The sequence below is a fragment of the Pantherophis guttatus genome, chromosome 1 (genome assembly GCF_059756535.1).
Source record: "Pantherophis guttatus breed Tessera chromosome 1, ASM5975653v1, whole genome shotgun sequence".
NCBI classification, from domain to species: domain Eukaryota; kingdom Metazoa; phylum Chordata; class Lepidosauria; order Squamata; family Colubridae; genus Pantherophis; species Pantherophis guttatus.
Window position 1 is genome coordinate 237,213,059 of NC_142063.1, and position 13,327 is coordinate 237,226,385.

General features: G+C 40.1%; 1 protein-coding gene across 23 annotated transcripts in view; it reads right to left on the bottom strand.

Moving 5' to 3' along the window:
* Nucleotides 1–9,577, bottom strand: part of MAP3K7 (mitogen-activated protein kinase kinase kinase 7) — a 38,721-nt gene extending 29,144 nt beyond the window's left edge. For 12 of the 23 annotated variants that reach the window (XM_087882569.1, XM_087882568.1, XM_034408996.3 and 9 more), the window contains exons 1-4: nucleotides 8,668–9,382; nucleotides 6,222–6,332; nucleotides 3,236–3,301; nucleotides 1,924–1,969 (exon numbers count right to left, since the gene is read on the bottom strand). In XM_087882569.1, the coding sequence (XP_087738695.1) occupies nucleotides 1,924–1,969; nucleotides 3,236–3,301; nucleotides 6,222–6,332; nucleotides 8,668–8,757 (313 nt within the window). In that variant the 5' untranslated portion in view covers nucleotides 8,758–9,382. Of the gene's footprint in view, nucleotides 1–1,923; nucleotides 1,970–3,235; nucleotides 3,302–6,221; nucleotides 6,333–8,667 lie in introns of all 23 variants that reach the window. The other 11 variants (XM_087882579.1, XM_087882578.1, XM_087882573.1 and 8 more) reach the window with 2 other exon arrangements.
* Nucleotides 9,578–13,327: the final 3,750 nt, after the last annotated feature.

The window sequence follows — 13,327 nt, forward strand, 5'->3', positions numbered from 1 at the left end:
TGTAATGTTTAGTATGACTTAAAGGGAAAATGATTAACTGTGTGACCAGAAATAATCTGTTTATATATAGAACAGAGAAAAAGAAAAAAAAATTCTTAAAAGTAATCTAGGTAAATATTTAATTTCTGACTTCCCCTTTCTTTGTACTACAACTGATTTGCAGTATCTGTTGAGCATGTTAATAACATTTGAATAATTTTTTATCTCAATCTCATTTGCTGCTGAGTCATCACTACAAGATCAAGAATGCCCCTCAGCCCCAAACAGGAAAAAAAATGGTCAGCTTTATTTTAAAGGAATTCTTACAGCCTGAATTGGGTAAAAATCTAAATTTCTCCATCGATCCATCCAGTACACTTGCTCTATGAGGCAGACCATAATGCTTAACAAAAGTGTAACAATAAAATTTAACCCAGAACAATCAGTGTCATAAAATTATTATAATAAATAAGACATTTATACAATAATATATTAACATGAAATGTGATTGTTTGTTTGTTTGTTTGTTTGATTAGATTTATATACCGCCCTACTCCCGAAGGACTCAGGGCAGTGAACAGGCACAAAATAAAATACATAAATACAAAATTTAAAAGCAGAAATAAAACCAGATTAAACAATTTAGCCCAAGACAAATTTAAAATATCCCAATAATTTAAAACAGATTTAAAATTTTCAATTTAAAAGAAAAGGGGAAAAAGGTTAGGCCAGGCCAGCTTGCTGGAATAGGAAGGTCTTAAGAGCCCGGCGGAAAGTGCGCAGATCCGGGATCCTCCGTATCTCCGTGGGGAGCTCGTTCCAGATAGTGGGTGCCCCCACAGAGAAGGCCCTCCCCCTGGGGGCCGCCAGTTGACACTGTTTGGCTGACGGCACCTGGAGGAGCCCCTCTCTATGAGAGCGTACCGGCCGATGGGAGGCTATTTGTGGTAGTAGGCGGTCCCGTAAGTAGCCAGGTCCTAAGCCATGGAGCGCTCTAAAGGTGGTAACCAAAACCTTGAAGCGCACCCGGAAGACCACCGGGAGCCAGTGCAGCTTGCGCAGGAGAGGTGTTACATGGGAGCGCCATGTCACTCCCATAACCACCCGCGCGGCCGCACTCTGCGCCAGTTGGAGCCTCCGGGTGCTCAAGGGGAGCCCCATGTAGAGAGCGTTGCAATAGTCCAGGCGGGAAATGACAAGGGCATGAGTGACTGTAAGGAGTCCCGATCCAGAAAGGGACGCAACTGGCGAATCAGGTGAACCTGATGAAAAACCCTCCCGGTCACGGCCGTCAAATGCTCTTCTAAAGATAGCCGTGAATCCAGGAGGATGCCAAGTTGCGAGCCCTCTCCGTGGGGGGGGCAGCGATTCGCCCCCAATAGTCAGCGATGGCGTCAACTGACTATATCGGGACGTAGGAAACCACAGCCACTTGGTCTTGGATGAGTTGAGCCTGAGCCTGTTTCTCCCCATCCAGATCTGCACGGCCTCCAGACACCGGGATATCATTTTAAGGGCATCGTTGGGATGGTCTGGGGTGGAGATGTACAGCTGGGTGTCATCAGCATACTGGTGGTACTTCACCCCAAAACCATGGATGATCTTGCCCAGCGGCTTTACATAAATGTTGAACAAGAGGGGCGAGAGGACTGACCCTTGTGGCACCCCACATATGAGGGACCTTGGGGTCGACCTCTGCCCCCCTGCCAACACAGACTGCCACCGGTCGGAGAGAAAGGAGGAGAACCACCTTAGTACGGTGCCTCCCACCCCCAACTCTTCCAACCGGTGAAGCATGATACCATGGTCAATGGTATCAAAAGCCGCTGAGAGGTCTAATAGGACCAGGACAGAGGAGCAACCCCTGTCCCGAGCCCTCCAGAGATCATCATGGCAACATTTTAGGCAGTGTTCTAGACAATGCAATTCAAAAATGATGCTCACCATTATAGAGAGAACCTCCCTCAGCATATTCCATTACAAGACATACCTAATGAGGAAAAAAGCAGAAGACCAATTTATTATTATTTTTAATATGAAATAAGTATTTGAACAAGTATTCTTATGAAATGTTTCCATCTTATTTTAATAATATATACCATATTTTTCGGACTATAAGACGCTCCGAATTATAAAATACACCTAGCTTTTGGGGAGGAAAACAAGACATAAAATTCTGCCTCTGCCTCCCAGCATTTTGCTTCCTTGCAGCAAACAATCTGGTCAGCTTCAGCACAGCCTGATTTAGCACAAGCAGTTGATTGGTGGTTGTATCTGCCTCCTGAAGTACCACCTATCAGTTGTTCTAGGCTGTGGGGATCGCCACCGCTTATTGCTGCTGTCCATCACCGCTGATGTCTATCATCGCTTCCGCGTGCCCCATTTTTGGCCTCCGTGAGTCCCGTTTTTGGGCTTCATGCACCCCATTTTTGGCCCGGTCCAGGTAGCGGGGATTGCTGCCGCCTATCCCCGCTGCCTGGAACAGACCGAAAATGGGGTGCACGTGCGGGAGGCCAAAAATGGGACATGCAGAGGCGGCGGAAGGTGGCAGCAGCGATGGGCGGTGGCGATCCCCACAGCCTGGAACAGCTGATAGGCGGTATTCCGGGAGGCAGATCCAACCCCAATAACCTGCTGGTGCTAAATCAGGCTGTGCTGAAGCTGACCAGGCTGTTTGCTGCAAGGAGGCAAATGGCTGGGAGGCAGAGGCTGAAGGGTGGGGGCTGGCAAATGGGCGGGGCTTCAGCAACATTCGCTCTATAAGACACACAGATATTTCCACTCACTTTTGGGGGAGGGAAGTGCTTCTTATACACCAAAAAATACAGTAATTCTGTTTTAATCCTTAGACTGTGCAGAAACAACTACATGTACAGATTTGGTCAGAGATGTAATTGCTCTATTTTTCTTCTTCTTTTCTGCTTTATTCAACTGAGTATGTACATTAACGGATATTAAAAATCCTGGTAATACTCTTGTGGTAATCTACAATATGTTTCAGTTGTTAACATTTATGCATGCTGATAAAGAAAATAAATTTTAGAAGCTCTTCATTTAATTTAGAACCAGAATAGAGTAGTGAAACACTGATCAATAAATCTATAGAACAAAGCTGGAATGGAAATTGGAAACCTGTATATTTCAAACTGAATGCGAAAGGACTACTTTTCTCATAAATGAAAAATTCAACTTAGAATATGTAAATAAGCCAAATATTTCATTTAAATAAAGAGACTGTCCAAAAGTTGCTACTTACTGGATTTAAACAAGCTCCATATAACTTGACGATATTAGGATGATTCACACGTGACAACTGTCGAAGCTGAAATTTTAAAAAGCAATGTATTTTAAGTTCTCTTACATAAAACTTTTCGTTGTATAAATGATCATAAAAAGCAGATTAATTATATATATATATTCTGCAGCATAAGAGCAGCATGTCAGTTCCATGTTTAAATTAGTCAGAGTATATTGGCTAATTCTTTAAAAAGAATTTCTGAAAAATTACTGGGCAAATTGTCTCACTATAAGTGGATGTGGGTATGCTAATTTATCAGATGTGATTGTTAAATGCCTATGATGATATTACCTTGATTCGTATTTCAGTTCAACAATCTTCCCTATGTCTTTCAGCTGCTCTCAATCTATTCTCTATGCTGGGAGCATAGCATCAGGATAATTAACAGTGTCTACACTTGATTCCAGAAATACGTTTAGTTCTATCTTGAGATAATGCTGTAGTACAATTGCTTTATAAACTACAGCATCTTTTAGAAAGACTCTCCTACATCCACAAATTTTCAACAAAGAATTTGGAATTTGGAAGACTGGGAATACTTGGCTTGTTATCAAGAGAAAATGACAGACCACATGCCTTCTTTTCAAGTGCAGATAATTTTAAGGTAGAATGGTTGCCTTTCACTTCCTTCAATACTATACTCCTAATTCTGAGCTTCTGCAAACTCAAATACAAAGAAAGCTACTGGACTGGGCACCTTTCAGACTGCCAAAAGATTTAAGAAAGGAGCAACTTAATTCCATTATTTTTTTTTGAGGCTTTTAGAGCAGAAAAAACCCTTCTCACTGTTTTATGATTATAAATAAAATTAAGGACTGATTCCTATCTTTTATAATGGAAAAAAAAAAGGTTAACTACAGATCCCTACTATGGCTGGGAAAAAAAGATACACTCAGGCAATCAGTTTTGACTTAGATCAATTCAAATGAACATTACAGATCAACTCGCATACAGCCGCATCAGGCTGATGTTGAATTTGTAAGCTTAAGATGCTAACAAGAGACATGTGTCTTGGATCCAGCAATTTGCTTCACATAATTTAAAATAAACCTTTACGTTGTTGATTTTGTTATATATGTATATATGAATTAGAAATATGAAAGGTTTTAGTTTTGAAAGCATTTTTTTTTTTTTTGCTTTTTAAAGAGATGACACTATGGACTCCATTTGCAACTCCTTAAACCAAGAATATCTGCATTTTTCCTGTTGCAATATCTGCCCTCTGGGATGATATCCTCACAGAGATCCAAATGTGCCATGTTCAGGAAGTTTTTAAAGATTTAGCTATTTTCCCAGATTTTGAACAAAATGGAGACGGAGCCTCTGCGGGATGCATTTTCTTTTATATAGTATGTTGTTTCTGGAACAGTTCAGAGGATAATTAGAACTGCAGAAAAAACAATTGCTACCAACCTGCCTTCCATTGAGGACCTGTATACTGCACAAGTCAAAAAGAGGGCTGTGAAAATATTTCCAGACACCTCACATCCTGGACATAAACTGTTTCAACTCCTACCCTCAAAACGACGCTATAGAGCACTGCACACCAGAACAACTAGACACCAGAACAGTTTTTTCCCGAATGCCATCACTCTGCTAAACAAATAATTCCCTCAACACTGTCAAACTATTTACTAAGTCTGCACTACTATTAATCTTCTCATCGTTCCCACCACCCATCTCCTTCCACATATGACTGTATGACTAATTTTGTTGCTTGTATCCTTACGATTTATATTGATATTGTTTCCTGATTGCTATTTGTACCTTATGACTATCATTAAGTGTTGTACCTTATGATTCTTGACGAATGTATCTTGTCTTTTTATGTACACTGAGAGCATATGCACAAAGAAAAATTCCTTGTGTGTCCAATCACACTTGGCCAATAAAAAAAATTCTATTCTATTCTAATTCTTTTTTGAGTGTGTTGTTTTAAAACTTTGTAAAAGACAAACACTAGCCATAGCTGCTCTAAGAGTTACAGAAAGGTGCTATTTTTCTGCCTCTGTACAAACATTTTATTTTCAAATCCAAAGCACAGTATAGTCCTAATCCTTTTAGAATATTAATTAACTGAATGATACGATAATAAAATACTCGTAAGTATTAGACAAAAAGGAATGGAATTTATTGGATAGCTTTAAGAGTAAGATGTATGTATTAGTATTTCCCATTGGAAAGTTCTGCCCCTAAATGTCAACCTAAATGTATTCAACTTTTTTACTTAATGTATTTTCAAATAATGTCTCTGCTCAATAACTTAAATAGCAATAATCCTATGTAAATATACTCCACATTTTATGGAAAGAAAGTAGGTCACTCATAGATATTAAGCAGTATGTTAGAAATATGATTTATTTCTGGATAAACTGCTTGAACAATTTCAGGTGTACCTGAAATTATGATTATGGTGATCCTAAATGGAGTCTCTGAAAAAATGACATTTGTTATTTATAACATAAATAAAATACTGTCACGTTCATACATTCTGTGTGAATTAGTTACAAATGTTCAGTTCTAGTAGTAAGCATATCAAATCACTAGGAGGAGGAAGAGGAGATCTCTGCAATTATTGAAAACAAAAGGGAAAATATTAATTTGCTTGGGTCAATATGACCAAGGAAGCAGAACACTTATTTGAGTCCATGCTGATATCACTTAGAAAATGCAGTATTCCTCAAAAGAGAAAGTACACAGGGAATGTACAGTTCAGTGAACTCTTGAATTCTTATTCCCAGTTCACCCTCTTATCTATAACTCAAATTCATTTCAAAAACACTATGTATATACAGTATATATATATATATATCCCCTGAATAAATCCATGAATACCAGTTCTAATTACAGCTTACAGACAGTAAAATTTTCACTGTACATCTTTTTTTAAATTATTCTGGTACCTATCAAATTCTTTTGAACAAATTCTAGAATGAAATTATACCTCTACAATGAAGGCTTTCCGTTCAGATTCGCTTTCTATTTGCTTAATGGCCACATCTTTTCCCCGCCATTTTGCTTTGCAAACTACTCCAAAGGCTCCTCGTCCAACAACCTGAATAAAAAGACAATTGGAAATTTTGAAGCAACTATTAAAAACAACTTGCAACTTTTCTTAATATTCTACAATGTCATAGAAAAATACATATTTATATTCTGCAAAAGGTCTGTCCAAATTTATAATCTGTCAACCTTGAGAAGCTCTTTATAGTAGCCTGCTAAGCATTTGACAACTTTCAGTTTTGGTAGTCTAAGACAAGCAACAAAATCATGAGATTTTTACTTAACTTTTAGACACAATTGATGGGATGAATAACTTGCAGGATTCTGTTATGATGTCTAGAAACAAACCCAAAAAGAACCATAGAAGAGAGGAGCATGCTGGAAATATATTAACCAAGGCCTTTTCCTTTTCTCTTATCCATTGCAGTGTGGAAGCTTAACACAAAAATATTTAATTTCTGTTAGCCATTGTTTATTGAGAGTCTAAAATGTATGCCTGTGGAAAACTGCAACTCAGATAGTGTGAAATTAATACTATATTCACATTTCATATTAAACCAACTTAGCCATAATTTATCAAACAAACAATATTGGCCTGGTTCTCACATCTTATAAAATGAAATCCAAAAAAATTAGCATGATGATGTGTACTTAGCCAGATCCAGCCCAGAAAGAAGAGTTAAATCCCACAGAATTTAATGAGATATACTCAGTGGTGGGATTCAGCCAGTTCGCACCACTTCGGGAGAACCGGTTGTTAACTTTCTGAACAGTTTGGCAAACTAGTTGTTGGAAGAAATCATTAGGGCAGAGAACCGGTTGTTAAATTACTTGAATCCCACCACTGGATATACTCACCAAAAATGTTTCATAGGAGTGTATCTTTACAGCAAAAGGAGCATCAGATTTGACATAGCAAAACATCCCCAAAAGTTTTTTTATACAAATTAAAAGGATTTTATCGGGGAGTGCCATTATTATAAAACATAACTGCATGGTTATTATTTCTTCATATGGGCTTAGATGATTCTAACATTTCCAAATTCAATATAGAGAAGGTAACACAACCGGCAAACAAGTTATAGGGCTGTGCATATATATGCATTAATTTATTTAAAACATTTCTTAGTTAACTTCTGAAGCTGAGTTATTCTGAACTTCTGAAAGTGGTTTATAATATAAACATACAATTTTAACAATGTTAATATTGTAGAGTAACACTATAAATTGCAAATTTTAAGTGTTAAAACCAGTCAAATCTGCACCTTTCAAAACATTATATAAAAAAGCTTTACAAGCTTTTCTTATGTCATTTGTTAATTCCACAATATTGTACACTGTTTAAAAGATTTACTATCAGATACGTATAATACAGCTTATCTATAAGTGTGACTTCACTTATGCTATTACTAAGATTTTCCTTGGCATCACTTTCCTTGTAGAAAATAGATTTGGAGATATTGATTAGATCTGTCTGAAAAAACATCTACTCATAGTTTTGGAATCATTTTAAATTGGCTAAAACCAGCATGCAGATATATTTTTAAGTAGTTGTCACTTATTTCTGTAGGACATACAAGTACTGTCTTAGTAATGAGTTTATTATCCTGGGTGATTTTCAAAATTCTATGTACATATAACTTCTACTGGTAATGTATGATCTATACATTTGGTTGGCCATTTAGATCCAGAAGTTTTTCTTCTTTAAAAGCAAACATCTGTTTTGTTCTTATTATATTAAATGTAACAGACTTTTCTTTAAAAATTATAAGTTTTAGATATATGCTGTAACTGCAAGATGAAGCAATTTTCATGATAGGAGCTGCAACTGCAATATGTTGTTGTCTGTTCAGTCATATCAATTTGCAACAGGTGAACTTTAAAACTAGATTTTAGGATAAAAGCCTGGCCCTAAGCACTTAAATAAAAACCATTAGACATGTGGTTTTGTCGCATTAGAAAAAAAAAACTCCATTTTTTTCTGTCAAACTGAGAAACAGAGGCTCACTATTACCCAGTGAGTTTCCCAAGTGTGAATTTATACCTTGATCTTTTCCTCTTGCGGTCAACATTTTGCACCGTAGGCAGTGCCCTTATCCTGACTTATCTTTTCTTCACCAATGGAAACAATTGGTTTGCTCCCATCTCGGAATAACTGAGAAAAAAACTCAAGTCAAGAAGGCATCTTGACTTGAGCCGTGGCACTTTTTCAATGCTACCTTTCTCCCCAATATCCCGTGTAGACATTTCTTCCAAATCAGGATCAGAGATACACACAGACATCCGAGGAAGTTTCTTCGAAATACAGGAGTTTCTCCAAAAGAGTTACGCTTAGGACCCCAGGGACGCGGTTTCCTCCTCCCTCCCACCATTGCAGACCCTCTCACCTCTTCCACCTCTATCTCTTTGTAGTCGATTTCTTCGAAGTTGAGCACCGGGGGGTTTTCAATCATGTCCACGGAGCTGGGAGAAGACATGCCTTCCCTTCCCACGGGGTGCAAGAAGGGGGGCGCGTCTGACAGGGGACTGGGCGGAAGAGACCCAGGCGGATCTCGAGGGGCTCCCCTCGCCAGCCTGGGTCTCCGGCTCCTCTGCTCAGCAACCACCACCACAGCAGCCTGGCGGAGGCACCCCCTGGGCCGCGGAATAGCCTCATACGAGGCTGTTCCGCCCGGGCTTTATTGGGGCCGCCGGGAAGCCCAGGCCGGGGGACCCCGGCTCGTCATTTTTGCGACTCGCGCTGGAAACCACCCACGGATCCTCTTCTTTCCCCCTCTTTTTTTTTTTTTTTAACCGGGCAGGCCGGGGTCGCAGTTTGGGAGTCGCGCCCCTGTAGCAGGGGGGAAAAAAAAGAGAGACCAAGAGGGAGAGTTGAATGGGGAGGATGGGAGCCGCCGCTCAGAGCTGAGCCGCCGCCGTTGCCGCCGCGTCTGACATTGGGGAAGTTGCATGGGAAAGGGCCGGCTATTCTCTTCACTCTTGGGGCTCCGGTCCCCCTTCTTGTTCCGCCAGCAAAAGGCCCGACCAGGACCGCGGCCTGGTAGCAGAAGCGGCGGCCCGCCTCTTCCTCCCTCCCCGCCTCCCTCTTCCTGAAACTGCGCCGCCTTCCTCCTTTGCGAAACCTCCCAGAAGGCCGCCGAGGGAAGTCGGGAGCGGGAAACGCGATTGTGAATACCCGGAGCCGCTCCCTCGCTCTGGAAAAGAAGCCGGGGAGGCTCCATTTCGGCGGTAGCGAAGGCTGCGAAAAGCGAGAGGCGGCAGAAAAGAGAAGCCGTCGCCGCTGTTCGGCGGGTTGGCTCGGGAGGGGAGAGACTTGGCGAGGGTCTGCCGCTTTTCCAACACCTCTTTGGACGAGAGTCTCGGTTTTCGCTTGTTTGCCATTTCCGAACTGGGGAGCGTAAGGGATTTTTTTTTTTCTCCTGGCAGCCGGGGAGAAGTGAAAAGCCACGATAATGGAAAAAGCACGGAAAAGGAGCTTTCGGAGAAATGCAATGCAGAAATGAAAGCTCCATTTGTTTGGAGGGGAAGAGAGGCAGCGAAAAGAGGCAGAAGGAATTTTTTTTTTTTTTGCTGGCAGCCGGGGAGGGATGAAAAGCCACGAGGTTGTGCAGGGAAAAGGAACTTTCCGAGGAATGCAATGCAGAAATGAAAGCTCCCATTTCCGTGCTCCATTCTCGTGGCTTTTCACTTTTCACTCCTCCCAGGCTGCCAGGAGAAGGAAAAAAAGAAAAAAAAATCCTCCCGCCTCTTTCGCTGCCTCTCTCTTCCCCCCAGTCGGAAATGGCAATCAAACGGCTTTATTTTCTGTATTGCATTTCACTTAAAAAGCTAGGAGAGAGGCTTTTTTGTGGACGTTGAACCTCCCGGCAACAACGTTATGCGGTGGGGAAAAAAAGACGGGGAGACTGATAGGGAAAGAGAGCTCAAAGGTCCCTGGTCGAGGGAGATGAAACTTTTAAGGCCTTTTCGCTCTTGCTCCGTTGTTGGTCCTTCCCGCCAGCTGCTGAGCTGGCAGAAAGCGCATCAACTTAAACCACGCGGCCATCGCAGCCTTGAGGAGAGCAGTCCCCTACAGATTCAACGTGGGAGGGTTTCAGTGCAGTGATTGGCTGAGGCCCTGGTTTCATTTCCCGCCCTCCCTGTATCGACCGCCAATAGCAAAAAGGGTCGACTGCTTTCTATTGCTTGGGGACTGTGGACGTGCGCCTGAGACAAAAAGTGTACTGTAGTAACCTTTACAGTTGCTGAATTAAAGACGAGTAGGGATGGCCCTGGACAGGAAAGAGAGTGTAAAATGGAGCAAAAGATGGATTGTAGGCTTAAGAGCAGAGCCCCTTCCTCCCATCACACCCAAATCCCTGCTGCATCTCTCTTGACAAGGAAGCCAGGAGATAAATTGTTCCAGGAATAGGAACCTTCTGAAGATCACACTATACCTGCATTAACATCAATATTCCCTGTAATAAAAAAAGGGAAAAGTAACCTATCGAGTGGGAAGGGTTTGCAAACCTATTTTCAGGGTTTTATCCTGCTGCTTTCCACATCCCTCCCATGCCCCAACTATTTTAACATTTTTGACATTGATTTATCAATCTTACGAAATACATTACTATGTAGCAAAGATTCAACTGCACTTTGAGACCTGTGGCAATAGAATTGAAAGATGGAGCTGGCAACTCAATGTACTTTTGTGCCAAAATTGGAGAAGCCCAAATGGTGTTGGTCCCATCACCAATGAATAATAAAATTGGTATGAGAATGGTCTTAGGGAACCTCCTCGCAACAAGTGAAAAATTTGTACTGCAAGATCTTTTCCCCAGTATTAGCCTTTCCTTTCCCCTTTTCCCCTTTCTTTGTTTCCTTTCCTTTTCTTTTTTACTATAGAATGACTTCGACTTACAACATTATAAAACATTAAAAGTTAAAACATTAAAATTAACAAAAAAAAAAAAAACCCTAGCTAAGAAAGGAACCAATATATAAACAAAATGGAGGTGGGATCTTCTTAGTTTACTAACCACCTCCAGAGTTTGATTTTGTTCAGAGATATTGGTTTTTTTGGAAGATAGCTGAATAAAAAGGCAGGGTTTTAAAAGAAGATTGGTAGATTTGTGTGCAAGAAGAGTTCACGATAGTATCATTTCTCAAGGGTCAGATATTCAGGCAGATGCCCCTGTGTAAGCAAAAGGTATCGTAGCCCAAGTCAAAATAGAGGGCTATATCCATTGACCAACTGGGGAGTTAGTATGATGGTATGGGCTTTCCCAGTCCTAATGCAATATATTATCTACTCTGCTGCACTGGCAGATCTTCCAAGAGGAGTATGAAAAACAAAGTAATATCTGGATTGATTCACCTTGCCCAAATCTTCCATTCAGTTGGAATTCACTGCATATTACTTAATTGTATCCTAGTAAAGAACAATGCCTGTCTTTGTGTTAGAATAATGTGAAGCTGTGTCCACACTACTTCCATTTTCTTGTGGGAAGAGAAGTGGGGCAAAGTGGCACAAAAGCTTGTCTTCCTCTCCTTGCTTCAAGGACTGGCCATGGAGGTGGAAGTCATGGTGCTTTGCCATAATGGAAGAGCCCTAACTGTTCTTCACTGCCAAAAGGCAGACAACATTAAAAATTTGTGGACAAAGACCTGGAGGGGACATATTTGTCATAGTGTGAGATGGCACAGGGCAGCCCTCCTCAACTCAGAATGATTTGCAACAGATTGGCTTGCAGTGGCAGAAGCTGAAACCCTTTTAAAGAGGAAGAAAAACGGGCAGAAGTTATATTTTGGTAAGCTGAGGGGATGGGTTGAGGCTAGCACTATGTGCCAAAGTCCTCAACAGTGATTCTTTTTGTTTTTTAAAAAATATCTTTATTAAATTTTTACAGTAAAATTAACACACAATAATGATTGGAAAGCAATATAAGAAGTGAAATATAGAAACACATAAACACAAGACTAAAACGAGACAACAAACATGACTAACCGAGAGTTAAACTCACTCTCCAATTAATATTAACTAATCATCCTAGCCAAACATTTCAATGCAATCAAGTTCTTTTAACTATCTACAAAACAATTGGCCTGTTATTATCAAAATTATAAAGAATTATATAGCCTAGTAAACAGGGTGGATTTGATTTAAATCGAGTTGATTTAAATCACAATTTAAATCATGATTTAAATCACTAGTAAAAAGGCTTGATTTAAATCAACTCGATTTAAATCATAATTTTTAAAGAGCAACTGTCATCTCTGCTACTCCTTTGACCCACTGTTGACTCACCGATAGTCCCAGTGTTGCAGAATATACAGCCTCATGCTACATAACTAAGCTCCATTTCATGCTGAATAAACTCAATTATTTATGTATCTTAAATAGAAAACTATCTTACGATAGATTTTTACCCCAAAAGTTTTTTATTAAAATAAATTCGATTTAAATCAAAAAAATCCGATTTAAATAAAAAAATCTGATTTTTTTGATTTTTTTAAAAAAATCATTGATTTTTATCCACCCTGCTAGTAAATATCTAGTTAATCTAATTAGACGATCTTATCACCCTTCTAGGTTTAACCTTCTTTTGAGCCAGACAAAGCATCTGTCCCAACTTCTATTATATACTGAATCTTTCTTGTCTTTTAAGATATACGTTAGCCTGTCCATCTCAGCACATCGGAGAATCTTGTTTATTATCAGATGGTCAGGGGGCGTATCTGCATCTTTCCACAGTTGAGCAAATGCCATTCTTGCTGCTGCTCAACAGTGATTCTTTATGTACTAGTACAAACAGGATGTATGGTCATGTTCATACATTTTACAATGTTTTCCCTTTTCATCTTAACCATGACATTGGGTAGAACAAAAAGGGTTTTTTGTTTATGCTACTGGTAGTAGCCTATGTGTATTTATTGGATAGGCTGATTAAAAAAAAGTGGCCTTATGCCCTATTCTCAGTGGTTCTTGTAAAGACTTATTTGACATGCTGTTTGTAATATCTTTTTATACAGCTGGAAATCACGGAGTCAGCACTTTATATCAGTGAA